A 22,815-nucleotide genomic window follows, 5' to 3' on the forward strand; every position below is an offset into this window, starting at 1 on the left:
TCCCGAACAAAGTGAATATCCATCTCAACATGTTTGGTGCGATGGTGTTGAACAGGATTGCCACTGAGATAAACAGCGCTGACGTTGTCACAATAAACCAAGGTGGATTTTGCAATTGGACAACCGAGTTTAAGAAGAAGGTTGCGGATCCAGCATGTTTCAGAAACAACATTTGCAACACCACGGTATTCAGCTTCAGCGCTGGATCTGGACAGCGTAGGCTGTCTTTTGGCGGACCAAGAGATGAGACTGTCTCCGAGAAAGACACAGTAGCCGGAAGTGGAGCGGCGCGTGTCCGGGCAGCCAGCCCAATCAGCATCAGTGTAAGAAGTCAATTGAGTGGGTGATGATGCTAACAGATTGAGACCAAGATCAAGAGTACCGTGCACATACCGTAGAATATGCTTAAGGGCAGCCATGTGTGATGTTTTTGGATTGTGCATAAACAAGCAAATCTGTTGTACTGCATAAGATATATCTGGTCTTGTGAGAGTGAGATATTGAAGAGCTCCGGCAAGTTTCTTGTATTCGGTGGGGTCGTGGTACGCGGAGTCGGATGAAGCGCTAAGCTTTTGTTTGGTGTCGACAGGACTGTTTGCTGCGTTACAGGAGCCAAGGCCGACTTTCTCAATAATTTTTTATGCATACTTCTTTTGGGATAGAAAAATTGAGCCAGGAGAGCGAGTCACTGAAATACCCAAGAAGTAATGTAACGGACCCAAATCTTTCATTGCAAATTCAGAATTCAATTGAGATAAAATAGATGTCTGTAGCCTGTCTGACGAGGTGACTAGGACGATGTCATCGACGTACAAGAGGATGTAAGCTGTATCTGTATCGTGTCTGCAGACAAATAGTGAGTTATCGGAGATACTGTTGGTAAATCCCACCTTGAGTACAAAGTTGGCAAACCGCTGATACCAGGCTCGAGGAGCCTGCTTAAGACCGTAAAGTGATTTGCGGAGCAGACAAATATGATCAGGAAATTGAGTATCTCGGAAGCCCAAAGGCTGGTGCATGTACACAGTTTCATTGAGATCTCCATGTAAGAAGGTATTTTTGACATCTAATTGCCGAATATTCCAATTTCTGGAGAGAGCGATACTGAGGACAGCTCTAATTGTTGCCGGTTTAACCACTGGGCTGAATGTTTCACCACAATCCACGCCAACCAACTGACCTGAACCATTTCCAACTAATCTGGCTTTGTAGCGCTCAAAGGATCCATCTGCATGTGTTTTGTGCCTGAAAATCCACCAACTACGAATAACATTAGCATTTTGAGGACGGGGTACGAGTACCCACGTCTTATTTTGAATTAAAGCCTCAAACTCATCAGTCATAGCCTGTGTCCAGTTTGGATCACTTAGTGCAAGGATTGGTGTCTTTGGTATGGGGGAGATGATTGGCTGTGTAGAGACTGAGAGATTCAGCATACGAAGTGGTTTTCGTATGCCATGTTGAGCTCGTGTGACCATATTGTGTAATGTGGGATGTGAAGGCTGATCTGATGGTTCAGTTGGGGATTGGATAGGAGAAGTGTCATTGCTGAGTAATGGGACAGGGGATGGCAGGGATGATACCGTGCAAGGCACAGGTTGACGCGAATGAGAACTCGATTTGGAGCTGGATGACGAGACAGACATGGGATACGGGAATTTAGGGGACGCTGACGACAACGCAGACGCTGGAGACCGACGCAACGGGACTAATGTAGAGGATGGAGGAGACGGAGGGGACAGACGGGAGAAAGGACGGGGATTGCACGGGCGATTGGTCTAGGCGACTAGTAGGAAACAAGCCGCCATCGACTTCCGCAGCAGTCCCGGAATTCAATTTCGACGACGGGTTGTTTGACGAGAATGGAAACTTGGATTCGTCAAACACGACATGTCTCGAGATTATAATTTTATTATTGGATGTGTCTAGACATTTATACCCGCGATGATTGGATGGGTAACCGAGGAATACACAAGGATGTGAACGAGCCTCTAGCTTATGACGTGACACAGAATGGATTAAAGGAAAACACAGACAGCCAAAAATTCGTAAATGGACATAGGTTGGGTCTGTTTGATACAAGATTTTAGTTGGGGAGTGATATCCTAGAATTTTGTGTGGATAGATGTTTAACAGGTACGTTGCTAATTCAAGAGCATGATGCCAAAATTTAAACGGGACTGATGCATGATTCATAACAGTGCAAATTATGTTATTCACTGTGCGAATTGTTCGCTTAGATTTGCCATTTTGAGAAGAGGTGTATGGGCAGGAGAATCGAAATTGCATTCCATGAGTGTGAGAAAATTGATGAAATGAATTGTTATTGAATTCGCCCCCATTGTCACATTGAAATACTTTAATGTCGCGTTCGAATTGGACGCGAATTAATGAACGAAACGCAAGAAACACGTTAAAGACTTGTGATTTATGAGCTAGGGGAAATGTCCACAGAAAATTTGTGTAGTTATCAAGAAACAAGACATAATAACGGTGACCACTTGAGCTTAAAATTGGAGATGTCTATATATCACTGTGAATTAAATCAAATGGCATACATGCAGAATTATAGGAGGACTGAAATGGTAATTTGACTTGTTTTCCATTAATGCAAGAAGAACACACAGAAACATTTGGAACTTTATTACAGGACAACAAATTTTTATTCAACAGGGTATTCAAAACAGGAAGCCCTGGATGTCCTAAACGACTATGCCAGACATCAAAAGACAAAGCAGTAAACACAGAAGCGGATGACGATGATGGAAGAGAGCTAGACGCGACTGGATAAAGATCCCCGCTACTGTTACATCTCATGATATTGGTACCCGTCTGTAAATTCTTCACAGAAAAACCCAAAGTGTCAAATTCAACAGAGACACGATTATCTTTAGTAAATTGACGAACAGAAATTAGGTTTTTGATAAGAGTAGGAGCATGCAATACATTATTTAGTCTCAAGGGTTGGGTTTCAGTGTTTAACCAAGAAGTGCCAGATCCACAAACAGGCATACAGTGACCATTACCAACAATAATGCGTTCATTGAGGCTTGAATAAAAATAAGAAGTGAGTGTACCTTGGTGAGCCATCATATGCGAGGTGGCTCCGGTGTCCATGTGCCATTGGTCCGATGGTGGTGCAATAGACATGGTGTGCATTGCCTCTGCAATGTCAGTTGGGGCATATGAGGGACTGATCATGTTTAAGTGAGCCTGATGTGTGTTTGGACGAGGACCCAACAAGCCGGTTGCTGCGGTTGGCGGCCCTGATTTGCCCAATTATTGGACGGGTATGGGCAAGGAGGCGCTGCCCATGGCTGTTGCGGACCCCAAGGCATGGAATAGCCCCATGGCTGAGTAGCCGCCGCGATTAGAGGACCCGGGATGACGCGGATTGCCGCGATAGCTGTGTCTACCGCGGTAGTGATGGCGACCTCCCTGCCTGCCGCCGCGGTTGTAATGACTATGACGAGGGATAGCGGATCGGCCAGGTGGGGATTGTGTCTGGGCAGGGTCGGTGGTGGCGGCCGTGAGGGCGACAGTGTCCTGTGGTGGGGCGGTCTTCTAGGTACGAGCCGTTTCCTCCAGAATGAGCATGGAGCGGGCTTTCTGAAATGAGGGAAGAGGATCACAGTGTCTGATTTGAGTACCCACAATGTCATAAGCATCAGACAGTCCAGAAATAAGTTGGAGGACCATTTGATCATTTGTCACAGGACAGTCTACACTTGACAGTTGATCAGATAGGGACTTGAGGTTTTGGCATTATGAGGAGATGTCAGAGAAGTTGTCGAGTTTGATTTTGGAGAACTCCTGTTGAAGGAATAAGGCCCGAGAATGCTTGTTGTCAGAAAAAATGTCTTATAGTTGAGTCCAGGCTGAAGCTGCAGTGGAATCAGATTCAATGATTGTGTGTAGGAGGTCAATTGAAATAGTACTGTATATCCATTGCAGGACCACAGCATCGATACGGGACCAGAGATCGGGGTTGGATTGGGCGAGGGCGGTAGGAATGGGAGGAGGGATAATGTGATCAAGGACTTGGAAAGCTTTGGCGTGTAGTTTGAAGAGAGTGGACCAGTCGGGATAATGACCTTTTTCTATGTCAAGGGTGATTTTGATGAATGTAGAGATGTTGGATACGGTAAGGGAAGGATGGTTTGTAATTGTGGTTTCGGTATTGTTGGTATGAGAATTGACAGTGTTTGTGTTATTGGGTCCAGTAGAAGAATTGTTGGAGTTGTTGGATGTGTTCATCATGGTGGCTATTTGATGGAGTCGATCGTTATTTAGGATATAGGGGAAGGATCGGTTATGAAATTATCGGTGAAGAGAAGGGAGGTAGACGGAGTTTCGGGTGGCGGCGGCAATGGCAGCCGCCGCGGCGGAAGTGATGGTCGGGTAAGGCCGAAGAAGATAGAGTTAGGGTTGGAGAGAAATTAGGTTAGCTCTGATACCATGTAACAAATTGGATTCTTCCGTAATTGTTATTGATGGTAAATTGTCTATTTATACAATATTACAGTTTGTGTTGAGTTCAATGACTAATCTAGATACAGGCCTAGATATGAAGAACTAATTGTGTGATACAAAGTTATCTACTAAATATATTCTCTAATAAACTTTACACTTTTTAATATCGGTGGCCACTCAATTTTAATTAGAAGGGCCGTTAATGATCGTTAACGGCCTCAAAATAAAAATATTCAAAAACTAAAGTTGTTCAGAACGACATTTACCATAAAACCATATTTTTTATATTCGAAAATCATATTTTTTGGAGTTTTCTCTCTCTAAAAATTCAATTTCTCCCTCCTAACCAAACAACACCTAAATAACCTCAAAACGAAAACTTTCAAGAATTAAAGTTTCTTAGAATATCATTAATGATTTAGATTTTTTATTTTTAGCAGTCGATGGTCGTTTTGAGGCGCTAAGTGGCTACCGGTGTTAAAAAGTGTAAAGTTAAGTGGCCATACCGGAAAGAAATGAAGTTCGGTGGCCATAATATGAAAATGGATAAAGTTCAGAGCCATGGGTGTAATTTACTGATGCAGAATTAGACCACACAGTTTTTGTTGCAACCCATTAAATCATTGTTATCATCACATCCTTGGCACAAAACTCACATCCTTGGCACAAAAAAAGAAAAAAGAAAAAAAGATTCACACATATGAGGGAGGACTCGAAAGAGATGATATACAGTAAAACCTCTGTAAATTAATAATCGATAAATTAATAAACTCTTTAAAATAATAATTTCTTCTAGTCCCGACTTGGGCCAGTTCAAAAAATGATCAATTTTAATAAATTAATAAGATAATACTTTTCCAGAACAACCCTTTATAAATACATTGTATTATTACCTCTATAAATTAATAATTTCTTAAATACATATGCGAAATATATATAGATATACATACTTAGGATAATTAGCAAAATATGAATCTATAGTATTTTATTTTTTCTTGAAATTTAAATCTAGTTGAATTTCATCTCTAACTATTCTCAGTGCATTCAAAAGTTCTGGTGTATCCTTGTCTAATTGTAACAAAAAAATTGTAAAGAGTGAATAATGCTATAAATGTTTCATTTCCTTTGACTGGTTTCAAAAGTACCGGATTATTCTTAGCTTCATCCTCGTTTTTGGTATGATTTGAAAAAACACTCCATATAAATTTATATAGTAATTCATTCACTATGATACATTGAATATTTTTAACATAAATACAATGAACTTCCAAGTTCAATTAACTTATATAATGCACATTTAATTTAATTTGTTCATTGATTTTAGACAAAAAGTGTATTTAAATTAGTAATTTAAAATTTATTTTTAAAAAATTTAAAATCACTCTATAAATTAATAATTATTAATTTATCGATTAATTAATAACTCTATAAATTAATAAAATTTCATGGTCCCAACATTATTAATTTATAGAAGTTTTACTGTATATAGTGCCACTTCCATCTTCTTCAGCAGCAGCCTAGCCTTACTTACTAAGTTGGGGGTGAAGAAATGGAAAGCAAATGTGAGAAAGAAGACAGAATCAGTGATTTGCCCGATGCTATTATTCACCATATCCTCTCTTTTTTGCCATCAACCAAACAAGCTATTCGGATTGGTGTTTTTTCCAAACGGTGGCGGAATCAATGGACTCAAGTTCCGGTTCGGGTAAATTACACCCATGGCCATCGAACTTTACCCATTTTCACATTATGGCCACTGAACTTCATTTCTTTCCGGCATGGCCACTGAACTTTACACTTGTTAACATTGGTGGCCACTCAATTTTAACTAACTTCTCAAAATGATCGTTAACGACCTCAAAATGAAAATATTCAAGAATTAAAGTTGTTCAGAACGACATTTACCATGAAACGATATTTTTTATTTTCGAAAATCATATTTTTTGGAGTTTTCTCTCTCTAAAAATTTACTTTCTCTCTCCTAACCAAACAACACCTAAATGACCTCAAAACGAAAACTTTCAAGAATTAAAGTTCCTTAGAATATAATTAACGCTTTAGATTTTTTATTTTTAGCCGTCAATGGTCGTTTTGAGGCGTTAAGTGGCTATCGGTGTTAAAAAGTGTAAAGTTAAGTGGCCATATCGGAAAAAAATGAAGTTCGGTGGCCATAATGTGAAAATGGGTAAAGTTCAGGGTCATGGGTGTAATTTACCCGTGCAGAATTAGACAACACAGTTTTTGTTGCAACCATTAAATCATTGTTATCATCACAGAACTCCAAGAGACTCAAATTAATGCCTAACCCCTGAAATCAATGGATTTTCACATATGAAAATTTCCTTCAATTCGTCGACAATATACCTTAATTCTCCATGACTGCTCCAAGATCAAGAAATTTCATCTCTTATATCCTCATCGTTATGAGGATAAGGAGGATCCTTATTTAGATGAGAAACTCCTGTTCGCAACGAGAAAACATGTGGAGGACTTAAATTTGAGTTCATCCACACAAGATTGTTATATGTTGCCGAAATTCCTTTTCAACAATGATTCACTGGTTAAACTAACAACTGCTAATTGTACTTTCATGCCTATTGGAAATGTAAATTGGGGATGTCTTACCACATTGAATATGAATCGTTGCAACTTGATGGACCAATCAATGAAAGATATTTTATCTGGCAGTCCCTCCCTCCAATCTTTAGAAATTAAAAACAGTTCATTCCAGTCTAATTATCTTTTTATTGCTTGGAAATCTTTTGAAAAGATTGGTTTTGACATTTCTTGACGTTTTGGATATTGAAATATCATGCCCAAATCTTGAGATACTCGAGTTTTATAGTTGTTTCAATTTTGAAACTGCTAATTTACTGAATTTGTCAACTTCGCTTTGTGTTACTCTTGATTTTTGGTTTTTCGATGGTTATGAATTTCGAAAAAGTTTGATTAAAGACCTCCTGCATCAGCTTCAACATGTTAGAGAGCTAAGAATTGGGAGTGGTTTTATCCAGGTAACACTTAAAGAAAAAAATTCATTTCATGAGTTATTGCAATTTTTTCTCTTGATTTCCGTTTGCACATTATGTTTGCAGATTCTCTCAAATTTAGAAGCTATGGGTAGTCCATTTTTTCAAGTGTGGAACATCAAAAGTTTGACAGTGAATTCTCCTGATAGGAATGACCACTTTTCTGGAGTTGCATGTATTCTTCGTATTTCACATGTGCTTGAGAAATTAGTTTTTGATGAGCCTCTCTATAATCAGGTAATCTCTGAAACTGTGTAAATTCTAATTATTTCAACTATTATTGTGAACGGTACATTATGGATTAGAAAGATGTAACATTTCACTAGTTTTATCTTTGTTCTAACTACTTTCATCTCCAGCTATATGGTGAATGATTATGGGGAAAGCTACTGGAATTCAAATGATGCTGTTTTTGATTGTCTGGAATCGCATCTAAAGATTATTCATATAATTGGCATATCTAATAGAGGTGAAAAAAGCAGGCTTATGTTGAACTTTGTTGAATTTCTAGTAAAGAAAGGTAGGGTGTTGGAAAAAGTGGTCATCAAATTGAAAGATCATGGAAGAACTTTAACATTCTCTCAAAAATTGTTAAGTGTGCCAAAGTGTTCTCAAAATGTCATTATTGAGGTGCTATGATCTAACTGATCCATTTGGAAGTTTTTCTAGTTTCCTTTTCCTTTGTGCCTCAGTGTAAGCTTTTACTTTTGGATGATGATTATTGTTAAAATTACTTGAATTACTTCCAATGAACCTTTTGTATAAACTATTGAAATTAACATCTTGCTTAAGAATCCTGATTTAATTACATCTCAAAGTTACCTTTTGTTTGTTTTATGCAATTCAGTAAACCATTTGTACATAATATAATGTCCAATTTAATTTTACTCTGCAGAATGTGTTACTCCCAAATATTCTACTAATCTCAACACAAATGTCAATATACTCATATTAGTAAGATAAACAGGGATAAACAATGTTGTTAGAACCACCGACTTGGTCGGATCAACCTAGTTCAATCACAAATGGTTACTTTTTCGTGCCATTTTATGTATGATTTTCATTCCTCTCTGAAAACTGGCTGAGGAATACTTGAACTTGCCGGTTAACCATGAACCATTTGAACCGGTATTGGTTAAATAGGGATAAACAATGTTGTCAAAACCGGACCGACCTAGTTGGATTAACATGATTCAGCTCATTTTTTTGCTCCATTTCATGTATGGTTATAAGGACAAACAAACTTGTAGAGACCTAGACAACAAGTTCCAGATTCGGATTTTCCTGTCAAAATCGTGTTATGTTACCCATATATTTCATGTGATTTCTATATGATATAAATGCAAGAAAAGTGATATATGTGTCAATCATGTCGTCGTGTTAGTCGAGTTTTCTCCATAAATCATGTTACTTATCAAAAACCGACACCCTACATTTCTCTCTAGCTTCAGTTATATGTTTTCTTGTTTTATCATGTACACAAGTTTGTGATAACTTGCATTCAGAATTGCTTAGGTGTTCAGTACTTACTTTGCTTCATGTAATTAAAAGATACAACATCATGATGATGATAATAATAATGTAACAGCAATGAGAAAAAGGTCTGGACTAATTGCTTAGATGAGATTGAACAGTAATCCAACTTTCGGACTAACGGTCGCTACAACCTACTGCCTCTTATCTACAATCTTCCAATCTTCAAGGGACGAGTGACTTTTGTCCGTGATTCCCCTGAAATAAATGGATGGTCAAGCAGTTGTTCTGCTGTCCATCTCCTTTCAGGATTCCTTTCCAAGCATTTGGGCATGAAATCCAAGTCCTCTTCTGAAAAGTGAGCTGGAAAACGAGGCTGCTCGTCGCTGCAAGCCATCTTTAACACCGTAGCCATTGGATTCGAAACCTGACCGAAACAAGGACTCCTGCTTGTAGCCATTTTAATAACCGTGCATCCTAATGACCATATATCTGACAAAATCTAACCATTCTTTTCTCAACACTTGTAGCCATCCACAACCAAGTCCCTCAATGTCCTGTGAAAACCTGAAACATTTTTGCGGGTTTTCATCAGATTTATCCTCTTAGCACAGCCAAAATCCCCCAATTTTATACTAACACTCGAGCAGAGAAGCACATTGTTGCCTTTGAGATCAGAGTGCACAATCTTTTGTTGATGAATATACTTCAAACCATAAAGAATATCCCTTGTATATAATCGGATAATTTCTTCGTCTAAAGCCCCGCCGAATTTCTATAGCAAATCTGCTAAACTGCCTGCAGGCATGTATTCCAGGAAAATACTAAAACCTCTCAAATACTTTCTTTTGCTTTCATCCAAGCAGCCTTTGATCATTACGACAATGTATATATTTCTTGTTCTTATTGTCTATGTTGATGTCCTTATCACGGGTAATTCTGAAAATGCTAGTAATGATGTTAAACAGCATCTTCATGCTCTTTTTACCATTAAGAATTTAGGTCTAGCTAAATATTTTTTTCGTAATGAAATATCAAGAACTAAGGATGGCATTTTTTAGTCAGCAACATAAATATATATTTCTGATTTGATTCTTGATGCTGGTCTTGAACAGTCTTCTATTACCCTTTGTCCTATGCAACCGGATATCATTTTAGATCCCTCGGTTGGGCATATCGTCGGCTTATCACTCATCTACGTCCGGATATTGGGTTTGCTTTATGCGTATGGACACCGCCCTTTATCTTAGAAGGCATCTTAAGCTTTTGTTTGGAGGAGGTTAATGGAAGTTAACGAAAGTAATGGAATGTAAAATTTTAAATTAACCTTATTTGGGAGCTTCTTGTTGGGAGTAAATGAAGATTAATGTGGTTTAATGGAAAATAACTTTTTAACTCTAATTTACATTCCATCAACTCCCAAAAAAGGTTAAATTTTAACCTCATTTCCATCACTTTCCTTTCCTTTCTATTACCTCCTCTAACTCTCACATTCGTTAACCTCCAAACTCTCAAACAAAGGCTAAAGATACCATGGCCTATGGTTTATTTTTCAGTTCTCGAAACAATTTATGTCTCACTGGGTATTGCGATGCTGATTGGGAGCGATGTCAAGAAACTAGACGTGGGGATTCGCTTATTTTCCTGAAAAGCTAGGAAATAACCTATTGTTAGTCAGTCTTCTGCTGAAGCCGATTATCGGAGTATGGCTGGTACTAGTTGTGAGATCAAATAAATCTCTGACTTATTACAGGTTTTCCAAATTCCTCTTTCCCGATTTTTTGTCGATTCTTTACATTTTACCAAACATCAATTAGCCAATCTTTTCACCAAACCATTGTCTGCTCCTCATCTTAATACTTTTTTGTCCAAAATGGGACTCGTTTCTTTGTAGTCTCCATCTTGAAAGGAGGTGTTAAGATAGTTATTGATATGAGCTCATATATATTCATCTATACCCACATGTATTAGTTTACCGTCTATTTGGATCTCAAATATGGATCAGTTAGTTAATGGCTAAATTTCAGTATCACAAATCCTTTGGGGATTCACATTTTCGGATCACTTATCATTGAAATCCTAATTCCTCAAGATGTTATGAGTTCGTCAATAGTTTATGGAGCATTGTCGACTGTGCACTGATTTTCATAAGTAAAACTTCGCAATTTCAATGAGTTCTCTTCATTCCATTCCAACAACAATAACAATAATAATAGAAAGACTTCACTCTTATTACCTCTTGTATAAGACTTCACTCAACTTATGGATTTGAAAAGTATGACCAAAAGAGAAGCTATACTATATATGCTTTTCATTGTTTGAATGCTATACATAATACACGGGTAGTGTAGCAATTAACTATTAATTAATTATAACCCAATTTCTTGCAAGTATAATCAAACAATGTTTGCAGCAAACCTAAAGATTCTTCTCCTCCCGGCAACTTTAGGAACCGAGCTACTTTTGTGAATCCAGCATGTTGAAGAACCAAATCTTCTTCATTCACTTCTGCTTTCATTTCCACCTTTTCAAGCTTCGGTTTTGATAGAGCCCACTGCATTGCCCAAATCGCCAACGGACGCATGTAACATAATGATCTATACTGTCCATCACTATCCCACCCTTCTGGAGTTTGGAATGAAAAACTATCAACACCAGCAGCGTATTAGCATTCTGCACAGCCACAACCAATACATCTCAAAGAAAAAAGACAATAGGAAAAGGTATTTTACCCGAATCCTTCTTCAGACCAACCAGCTTCATAGACGCCACTTGCCGTGTTAAATGCCATATCCGTCATTTCTTCCTGAATCATTGCTGCAGCAACTGCATATGTAACTCCAGACCATATCTCCCTTGATTGCATAGTTGTTGGGTCTACTCTCCCATCAGGAAGCATTCCATTTACAGCCCCTCTTTTCCCATCTTTCACCTTCATCACATTGAAGTTATAAACCTTCTCTAACGCACTTCTCGCTTTCTCTTTGTCAACGATAGGATAAAGTCCACATGCCCGTGCATACCTGCAACATAATCACTATTAACTTGATACTGAAATCATGATAAAATGTTGCACATAATGATCTCTAAAAGCATGTCTGCATCTTATCTTTCTATGCAAGATAGATTATATTTGAGTATAACCAAAGTACATAGATGGAAACAAACCATTGTCCAGCCATTTGATCAGCCTGGATAGATATACTATTACTGCTACCACTGTTGTCATAATTGAAGTAAGAACCATTCCACAATTTATCGTAAACAACTTTTGCTTTCTGAAACCTAGCCCAAAAATAATCAGCAGATCCTTTGTCACCAATTACTTGTGCCAGTGCCGATGCAGCTTGCAACGCAGCCACCCATAACCCACCACTATAAGCACTCAAACCAGTAACGGACCATGTATCATATGTCTGATCGGGGAACCCATCATTTTCAATCATCCCATCACCATCCTTGTCAAACTGATCCATATAAGCCATAGCAACATATACTGAGGGCCAAACAGCTTCTGCGAATTTCTTGTCCCCAGTGGCAGCCACATCTCTATAAACTTGGAGAACAAATTTTGGATTCAAATCTTTCCATCGGTCAGTATCATAGATGCAATAGGCATTAACTTCAAACCATGGATCATTCATTCCAAGATCATGAGGAACAGCACCAAGAACCTTTCTTTGAACGCACTGCCCATTACATAGAAGGTGCATCTTACTGGGGTCATGCATCATCACTGCTGCCGCAAAGTCTCTTTGAACACTCAGTTCAAGTTTTGGAAATAACATAAGCAAAGAAAAAGACGAATAAAAATGCACATCATAGGTATTCCACATGTGATATTCAATCCCTTCAAGGTAAAGGAATTGGCCAATGTTTTCTTCTCCATCTTTAAGCAAATTAGTGCCAAAAGCAGAGTTTGATGCAACAGGAGCATTAATTTGATCAAGCGCTGAAGTCATCCTCCCAAGGATGTCAATCGCAGTATCATTTTGATGGCTTATATCAAAAATAGTTTTCAGACCAGTTCCTGAGCTATCAAGGGAAAACTTACTTCCTCCAATACTCGATAAACTATGAAATGGAGGTGATCCATCTGCAGAAGTTAGTAAATGCCTAATTAATTAAATTTTACACTATGAAGATTCAAAATTTAAAACAAATGGGTTCTTTTCAGTAATTGAGCCAACCTTTTTACAATAAGAATGGGTAGAACCTCATATACCTGTCCAAATTGTCCCCCCTGAGTTAAGATAATAAAGTTCATTAAAGAGAGTAACAGGATACCTGGAAGAAGAAAAAAATACGAAACAAATTACTCCAGAAATTCGCTTCAAATGCAACAAAAAAAAGCTAATCTTTTCTATGTCATTAAGATTTTCATCAGGATGAATAGAGTATTAATTAGACTAAAAAATGACTGATCACCCTTGCTACTTTTTTAAAACTCCACTTTTCATGCCAATTTCTCTTTCTTATATTATTATGGCTTAATTATAGGATTGTTTGCATCAATCCTATACCTCTCTCATGGAAAATTTGAGAAAAATTTGCCAAAAGTGCATTGATAATATAAAACATCACAAAAATGAACAAATTGATAAACCTTAAAAGTCATATAACAAAAGGGAGTACATATCGAGCTCACCATTCAGGAAGCCTCTTGTCTTCAAGAATCGGTCTTTGCCAGGCTTCTATTTGCGATTCCCAATTAGCATGCTCTAGTATCAAGGAAATGGAAAAAAATAAAATCGTGACATAAAAAATAATTCATTGTTGATGGAATAGTACAGTAATTGTTAAATTTGAAATCTATGTCAACTATTGCTTTTTCATTTTCCTGCGTGAATTTTGGACCCACTATACACACACAGATGGAGAGAAAAAATTTCAACTTAATATGGACAAATATTGGAATGTTACCAAGAATAGCATCGTGTGCAATTCTTGCAGCAGCATCTCCACCGATACCATAGAATTTGGTATATCGCCTGTTTATGAAAACTTTCAGCGCATTGATAATCTTACAATCAGCAATCTATTCAGGCAAGCGCTCAGCAACCAACCTGTGATAAGTCCTTCCACCTATAAAGGGTACTTCAGGGCAGTCCCATGCCAATGAAAATGTGACAGTGCGTACTGCATCTGGTGGAATTTCCACAGAGGCTGCAATTGCTGCACCAATAGATGAGCCTGGTTCTGAAGGCCCTGACACTCCAGCAGGCTTAATGTTGTCAAAGGATCCATGCTATCAAGAAACAATTAGAGGTATTCAGTCAAACAAAGAATAATCGGAAAATTAAAAGATAATTATGTGATATGACTAAGCACTGACAGGACTATTTCCCTATTGAAGAATCACTGTGAATGCATTTTTCTATTTCAGAAAAGAATGAACAAGCATACACATAATCCAAAGCTTGATATTTCACCTAAAAAAAAAATTACAAAATAACAACGGCAAGAACAAAAACCAAGCCTTGGTCCCAACAATTATTTTTGCATGCTCCTGTTGGTTTTATTTACAAAGATTAAGCAAATGTTTTTTAGGCCACTCAATAACGCGTTTATAAAAATATGTCATGTACAAGTACAATGTATAAAAATGAGAGTTCTAAAAAATGGTTCGTGTTCTATGGGTAAAAATCCCAAGAATGAATTCTCAAATTCTTGTTTCTGTGTTGTTTAAATGGATATCGTTCATTAAATAGCTTAACTTATGCAGCATCTTATATTTCCTTCAAAGGAACAGCAGCAAGTAGAATGCAGTCGAAGTAATTTACTTTTCACATTTCACTCATAGGAAAAATTAGAATCTTTTCAAGTGAGATCAAATACGCTAAAATGGTATGTTTCATCATTTAGGAAGTCATTTTAAAACATCTAATCTTTATCTAGTTATTCCATATATCTTGTTAGGAAGCTTTAAAAAAATCTTACCTTTATCTAGTAAGTTTATTTAGGATTGTAAATCCTTTACAGAGGAATACTATGCAGAAATAAAGGAAAGTCAGATTTTCTTAACAATATGTAGTTTTTCCTTAAGATCGTCGAGTTCTCTTCAAGGAGCTCAAACATCTCTGACTTTTTTGTCTATCTAATATAAGTGGAAATGGTGGGAAAACTCTGAAGTACAGCACCCAGACAGAGCTGCTAGGAGATTTCAGATTGCAAGGACCTATTACGAGATCGTGAACAAGGGCCCATAACAAATGTTAATACCAAAAATTTAGGTCTAGCAACTATCGAGAATAAACTAAGAGAAGGCTGTTTAAGGTGGTATGGAGATGTTCAATGCCAGCCCCTAAACGTTCTTATGCATAAAATGTGAGAAGATAAAAGTAACTACAGTTAAGAAGGCAAAGACATGACTGAGACTAACTTGGATGACAGTTATCTAAACGGATCTGTAAATGTTAGATCTGTCAAAGGATTGTATTTTAGCAGGACTGCTTCACAAAAAAAAAAAAAAAAAAAAAAAAAAAAAAAAAAGTCAGGAATCCGTGTAGCTAAGAATACTTCTAGATTACCACAATTTATTTCATTAGAAAACATATGATTGTGTCCCCCCCTCTAAAACTAAGATAAGACGAGAAACATCAGTTAATCGTGTTAAATTTGCTGAAACCTGTACTCAGAGCAGTTGCATAATCATCTAGGCTAGCCCATGTATAACTTCATAAAATATCAGAACAAGCATAGCAACCTCTTTTATCTCATCCCACATGTCATTTGCTGTTACGCCTTGGGAGTCGCCAGAGATCACAAAATGTGGGCATTTTGATATGCGAACACCATCAGTCCCCTGTGCAGCAATAGCAAACGTCACAGGAGGAAACGCACCAGCTGTCCTATTTTGGTAAAAAGAGAGGTTAAAATCTTGGGATACTTCATAAAAACAAGAAACCAACACGAGTCCAGATTAATCTTCAGTAATATAAGATGAACATACTTGTGATGAAGAAGAACGCAATGCACATCATCCTCCATCCTAGCAGGATTAATAATCTTGTTGGTTAGTATAAAACCATATGTATCACATGCAGAGTCATTTTTACATAGATGAGAAGTAAAAATCGTTTTAAATAAGTAATAATTGAAACATGATGGAAAAACAGAAAAGGCAAGTTATCAGAGTTTTCTCACATTTTTGTGGAGTTGAAATGCTGACCAGAAAATTCAGAATCCCCTCCTACAGAATTCTGTATTGGCATTGACAACAGTAAATATGTGTGAGGTTTCTTAGAATCTATAATAAAAATTGAAGAAAAGTACACTTCACTGAGGCACATACAACTTGGGTAAACAAATAAACAATTATTCAATAGCAGAAATGTAATGCAGAAGTGCCTTCTATGATTACTTTGAAAATTTACTGTTTTTTATTTCTACCACAAAATGGGCTTCTGTGAAATCCATAGAAGATAGTTCTTTGCAATGATTTACTTTCTCAAGACAAAAGTTGCAATAAACTCTAGTTTTGAAAAAACAAAGGCTGAAAGGGATAAATGCCATTGACTTACTGCCCATGTGAAAAGCAAAGAGACATCTGCAGCAGTATTCCCAGAATTATAAAGCTGGCAAGAAAACAACCAACCTTAATACGAAGGTTCTAGTTATACGTTCAAAAAAAAAAAAAAAAAAAAAAATTATCAAAAGATTACTACCGTGAAAGTGAAAACTGAGACAGGATAACTGCTTTCCTTGTAATTATGAGGAATAACTGGTGAAACTTGACGACAAACAATTCTAAGTTCTGGATCAGGTTCACCTGAAATTTATATTGTAGGCTCACCAGATATGTGAAAAAAATAATACAAAATGATGATCACAATAACTGACATACAAAGCAATAGAAGTTGTAGATTACCCTCATAAATTGTCCATGCCCTTGGATACAGTGCATGATATGTAGAATTATCTCCCTTCAGGTTCCAGTCCCAGGATCCAATTCCAGAAGCTGCAGGCTCACTGAGTTTGCAAATAACATTCAGTAAGTTTAACTGATATCTCACTGTTTTTCCTTTTAGATTTAGAGCTTCATTTAACCCTTACTCTCATTGGATTGAGAACATTCTTACAATAACTATAAATTTTTGTGGACTGTAATTCAGTCACTCACTTGATCATCTCTGGATTTCTGGGACACAGCACACTGGAGTACTTTTTACCATTTGAGCGTGAAACAAAAACCTGCATGAAAGGTCAGTATTCATATTAAGAAACCAGAAATGATCTTTGCAAGCAAACATCAAAAAAATTCTAATGGCTTTCTCAAATTAATAGTTTTATCATTTTCTCCAACAAAGTCTTAGTATTGAAAATCTCACAGAACTGTTCTAATCAATTAACTAAATTGCTCCATAATAACCGCCCCAGCAAACAGCATTACAGCAACAGAATCGATTTCTATCACTGCAAAGAGTGGTTTATGTGTATAATTCATGTTCTTTCCTATAATTATTTTCACGCCACCAAGAACTGGACAACCCATCAGTTGCTGTATTTCTTTTCACATAATAAAGTAACCAAAATTCAACTAATGACACATAAAGCTAGCTGTCATTGGACCATCTCAGTCTATTTCCAATAAAAATCTATTAAAACTCATCCACACAGCTCAAATCAAGTTCAAGGCAATAATTGACCAACAATCAAACACAAATCCCAAGTTAGAATCCCAAGACAAACAACAGAAAATCAATGAGAATTATCATGGAAAAAAAGAACGGTACTTATTCAAATGAAAGGAAGTGAATGATGCAAAGTAGATATATAGCCAGCAATTCAATTAACAGTTGGTAAATTTAATTGAAAAGGCTTGAAAATAACCAAGGTATAAAGATGCACCAACACAGCACCAGCTAACACTTTGCATGTTCATGCGAAGCAGAAGTTACTTGAAACTTCATACAGAGAATCAGTAATGAACACACATTATTTTCCACAATTCATAGATTCCAAAGGTTTAGTGTATTAGCATCCTTTAAGCATGTAATGTCATTCAGCATACAAGAAATATCAAGTAATTTAATTTGATGACAACTTCCCATGGACAATAACATGACATTACATGCATCAAACAATTCCTTTTCCAGGAACATGTGTCCAACTTACAGAAAATTGATTTGCTAAAACTGGTTTTTCTTCACATGTTCGAGGGAACAGTTGCCAGCGCTGAAATTCACCTTTGTAGCTTCTTCCAATGCTTCCAGAGCTATAAAATGACGAAAATTTAAATATGCCAAAGGGGGAGGGGGGAGAGTTAAAGGAAATTACAAATTTATCAAACTACTTTTACAACAGCATTGAAAAAATAATGTACAAGTAGCAGACCATCTGAACTATCCACAACCATACACCAATATAATTTCACTCCAACATGAGTAACAGATTTTTCTTTCACATTCTTTTCGTAAGAAAATTTGTAATCTATAATACACAGCTTACCATGCAATTTGCATCATAAACACACCCCAAATTATTAGATCAAAAGCTAATATCCTTAAGTTGATTTGCCAATAATTACATATCAATCCTACAAGAAAGACTACACCTGCTGAAGAAAATAAAAGGCGAACTAGTAAATTTTATAGGTAAGATTTTTGTGGAATACAATCTGACAAGCATGAAAAGGGAGTTGTTTAATGCATTGTAAGGATAAAGCCCTACCCAACAGCACCCAATGGAACGCCATGAGAAGATGTTACAAAGCGCTTCTTAAAAGGGTCGATAATACCTCCCTGCAGTGCCAAAGTAAAGTTAAACAAAACAAGGAAAAAAAAAAGTTTGACTCTCAACAATCTTCGTCATTCCTAAATAAAAATCAGTCTGTAATGTGAAAATTTTACATAAAGGAGATACTACCCTTCCTTTGGCAGTTTCTTCTCGGATTAAACGCCACAATCGAATACCTAGAGGAGCCTGCCAAAATAAAGGAAAACTTCTAGTGGACTCAGATGACAAAGAAAAAAAGAAACAAATTGCCACCAAAAAAAAATTGTTCATGTTTGGGATTCTTCTCCATGCATTTGTTTATCAAGTATTATGGGGCACATAAAGTTTTCTCATCAGTATGACAGCGTTGATAATAGATGCAGAGTGCATCTTTCACACAATATATAAGCACTCAATATTTCAAGGAAAAAATAATAGTAATAGTCATTCAGTAGTATGGCCTGTAATATTTAATCAGAAAAAATACATTTTTGTATTAATAAATTCAATTGGAATCTGATACTAAATTAGAATATCAAATTATATTTCATACAAATAATAATAATAAAAAAAGTAATGGACAGATAAAGAATTCATAATACAGAAAGCGCCAGAGACATAAGTCTAACAAGTTTGCTCAAATTCTAGGATCTGCATGAACCTAGCAAGCTAGTTTAAGAAATTGAATATGTAAATATGTATCAGAGAGAAACACCACATGCCTCCAACATTTTAAGCCATATATTTTTACATTTTACTTTTTTCCTCTTTTTTCCTTTTCTTCTATCTTTTGCAATCATCTTATCACTTTAGAAATTAAGCAGATAGAGAATTCCAATAAAAAGAGGACTGAAAAACCAGGGTAACATGTTACTCCTCATATAATTTTTCAAAAGGTGGTCTGTCTTACACCTTTCTCTTCCACAAAAAGATATGAGAATATAGGCTACCATAAAAGTTCATTAGTTCAAGCTTGCAGCAGTTTTCATATAGATACTAGATACAATTTTCTTTCACTTCAAAGATCCACTCCATGAGAGTACTCAGGTTGCTTTCACCATAATAACAGCAAGCATAAAATTGAGGAATTAAGAGAAAACAGAATCCATACCAGTTGAAGCTTCTCAGCAAAACTCAATGTGAATGATGAAAGAGCAATTTCCTCCGTATTTAACTTTCGTTGCCAGGTCAGCAATGCAGGTTTTCCAGAATCAACCTTGCAATTACACCAAAGAAATTAGATATGCTACAATGCATTTGAATAAATGATTTAAAGGAAATAAGATATAAGAAATGCAGAAAAAGACAAAAGACAAAATATTACACAGATAAAAGACAAGGAAGAAAATGTTCATGATTACAAAAACTACCAGCGCCATGAACTATCCTTTAAGAGGGTTACATTTTGATTAAAACAATATATAAGGAGATGCAAACATAGAGTCAAAACTGTGGAAACATACAAACCGATCCTAATGTAACAGGAGCGAACAACGTATGCTGAAAGTACATACAATACAACCACTTAGGCTTGGTTTTGGTCTAGAAAATACCTGCATAACTATCCCAACTTTGGTTTTAAGCTTCTAAATTTATCTGCCTTCAACACAGGGAGTCTAGACCATAATTTTCACTTCCACCTCTATACATCTTGAGATATTCAGTCACAGAAACTTAAAAGACTAAATGAAATCAGAAAACACAATATCTTACATAAATGGATCATCCACCCAATTTCCATAGAGTACCAAAATCAATTAAGCAGTCATAGAAATTTCGCAACCTTTCAAATAACAAGTACTAATTAAAATCGTCCAACCAATTAGAGGAAGGATCACCATATCAGTCTATATTATATACCCATACTAAAAAAAAAGGTAAAAGGATACCCATATTATATACCTTATCTAGAGAAGAATCAGAAGTCTCTCTGTCCTTTTGATCAGAGCCATTCTCCATCTTCTCTCCATCAAGCATCTTTTCTGCCTACATTACACAAAACAATCACCATATCAGTCCACTTGCATTAAGATTTAAGAGAACTTAACTCTAATTCAAATTTGCGCACTAATCACTTTCCCACATACCAAATACGAAAAGTCAACTTAACAGAAGATTATAATCAGCACGTCATCTAACAGAAAGATTCTGTAGTAAAGCAATCTGAATTTCTTTCATATAATACAAAACTCATTCAGTTGAATTCCAATTTCGCTGGAAAGGGAAAGAAAAACTCCCACTAACGGAATCCGCCATTAAAAAAACATTGTTGATCAAAGAAATATGAAAATGGTAATGCGTGAAGAGAGGCAGAATATACGTAAGAACGTGATTAAAACGAAGTCAACTAATTAAACAAGAAGATGAACCTGAAAGTCTGAAAAGGAGGATCTTAGAGGAACACTGGGAATAGAATTTGCAGAAATACTGTAAGTATGTTTTTAAAATGGGCGAAGCAGTTGTATGCAATGCAAGAGTATGAACATTGTATTGTAGTAGCGTAGCGTCTCTATATGACCACTGAACTGATCGATTAATTGATTCCTGATCGTGATTGGCCCTTGTCTTCATCTATTCTTTTTTACAATTTGCTCCCTCATTTTATCAGATTTTTCCATTAATACCCCTATCTCCTTCTAGATGCTATTTTGTCATGTGGACTATTCTTTTTAAAAGAGATTAGCTGCCTGCAATTGTTGAATAAATAAATTAATGGGAAGAGTTTACGTGAGTGAAAGAGAGGTTTCATATACAATTTTTTTTTTTTTTTGAAGTTTAATTAGTTAAACCTTTGCTGACTTACCTATAACGTTTAAAACGATGTAAATATAAATTTTAATGTTTTTTAAAAAATCAATTTTAACTTCATGTTGGTATGATTATTATTTAAGTGTTACGTGGAACATTCAAAACAAATTTATTGATAAATTAAAATAGTTTTATATAAAAAAAAATTTGGTTTTTGTAATTATATTAATAATAGTCTAAACATTTTAGATAGTTTAACCAAAAAAATCTAATCTTTGATAACATAAGGCTAAAATTGATTTTGCTTTAAATTGTTAGATTAAATTTGGTCTTTATCCTTAAATTTTCTAACGGTGATGTTTGTTAAAAAGCAGTTTCAAGCTACTAATTTTGAAAAATATGATTTTAGGAACTTTTTAATTAGAGGATTGAAATATTTTAACCTAAAGATTTTTTATACCTAATTATTATTATTGCCATCCACTTTCAAAGTGTTTGTGAGTGAAATTGTTGTGATTTGCCATCCACTTTCAAAGTGTTTGTGAGTGAAATTGTTGTGATTTGGTATCTTGTATACATAATTAGTTTTGTTTTAAGTTTAAAGGTTAAATCTCATCTATCTATATATATATATATATGATAACTTGCTGGATCCGCTTTGATATTCTTTGCCGGAGTTACCTGCAAAACAAAACCGGAGACAGGATCTCCGGGAAAACTCTCCGACGATCAAGTCAGTTTTTGTAAGAATGAGTCTATAATTTAGCAATAGCTTTGTGGGAAAAAATGTGAACGTACCTCCCCCCTTATTCTTAAGGCCTTTTATAGGTGTTTTTTGGGTAACCGCCGCGGGCGGTTACTCCTTAGTGGTCCACGTTCTGAGGGCGGTTACCTCTTTTTAGGCCATGTCCCTTTCGTGGCTTTCATGGCAACGAACGTGGTTCTGAGTGGAAGTCTTGACGCTCCGTTTAGGAATTCGGGGCGGTTTACTCGCTGCGCCCGCTTCCTTCATTCGGGTCCCGTCCCATCTTAGCCCATGGGGCTTTAATATGGGCTGGGCTTGCGAAATGAATATGACCCGTTTTGGGCTTCGCGGGTTATCACATGCCTCCCCCTTGGTCTAGCAAGAGCCCTTTTAGGGTCTTTTTATAGGGGACGCTTCGTCTTTGTCCGATTATTTCAAAGTTTTGAATTTGTGCATTTCCCCTCTTTCGTTTTCTCCGGCGTCGACCTTTTAATTCCGTTACTTCTTTTCCGGCGTTGACCTCTTAATCCCGTCACTTCACTGTGTTGTCTTTTTCATGTAAGTTTTTCTTTTCACATTTGTTCCTTGTTCGGCTTTTTGCTTCTGTTTTCCTTTTATCGATCATGTCAG

At 36.4% G+C, this 22,815-nt stretch overlaps 1 protein-coding gene and 1 pseudogene across 4 annotated transcripts; both read right to left on the bottom strand.

The window, feature by feature from the left end:
• Positions 1-9,183: 9,183 nt before the first annotated feature.
• On the bottom strand, positions 9,184-9,852 carry LOC136227135 (mitogen-activated protein kinase kinase kinase 17-like; annotated as a pseudogene).
• Positions 9,853-11,182: 1,330 nt separating this feature from the next.
• LOC136226256 (uncharacterized) lies at positions 11,183-21,218 on the bottom strand. Of its 4 annotated transcripts, none has more exons than XM_066014623.1 (20): positions 21,062-21,218; positions 20,595-20,678; positions 19,804-19,908; positions 18,843-18,899; positions 18,648-18,718; positions 18,093-18,192; positions 17,098-17,168; positions 16,846-16,946; positions 16,643-16,746; positions 16,499-16,552; positions 16,122-16,177; positions 15,928-15,966; positions 15,682-15,826; positions 14,042-14,223; positions 13,899-13,966; positions 13,624-13,696; positions 13,201-13,262; positions 12,144-13,071; positions 11,708-11,998; positions 11,183-11,620 (listed from the first exon to the last, which is right to left on the bottom strand). In XM_066014623.1, exons 2-20 carry the CDS (start codon positions 20,667-20,669, stop codon positions 11,341-11,343), a joined length of 2,862 nt encoding a protein of 953 aa, XP_065870695.1. In that variant the 5' UTR covers positions 20,670-20,678; positions 21,062-21,218; the 3' UTR covers positions 11,183-11,340. The 4 variants fall into 4 exon arrangements, with proteins under 4 accessions (XP_065870695.1, XP_065870697.1, XP_065870698.1 ...); XM_066014625.1 differs by lacking the exon at positions 21,062-21,218 and adding an exon at positions 20,780-20,998; XM_066014626.1 differs by lacking the exons at positions 20,595-20,678; positions 21,062-21,218 and adding an exon at positions 20,246-20,487.
• Positions 21,219-22,815: the final 1,597 nt, after the last annotated feature.

Source organism: Euphorbia lathyris, chromosome 4, assembly GCF_963576675.1.
Source record: "Euphorbia lathyris chromosome 4, ddEupLath1.1, whole genome shotgun sequence".
NCBI lineage: Eukaryota > Viridiplantae > Streptophyta > Magnoliopsida > Malpighiales > Euphorbiaceae > Euphorbia > Euphorbia lathyris.

Bases quoted from the DNA above. Each gene is read 5' to 3' on its own strand.
- LOC136226256 (XM_066014623.1), bottom strand. From the start codon at position 20,669: ATGCTTGATGGAGAGAAGATGGAGAATGGCTCTGATCAAAAGGACAGA. The intron at 16,553-16,642 runs GTAGTAATCTTT...TTTTCTTGCCAG, and splicing joins TCTCAGTTTTCACTTTCACG to CTTTATAATTCTGGGAATAC. The intron at 11,999-12,143 runs GTTTGTTTCCAT...ATTATGTTGCAG, and splicing joins GATCAAATGGCTGGACAATG to GTATGCACGGGCATGTGGAC.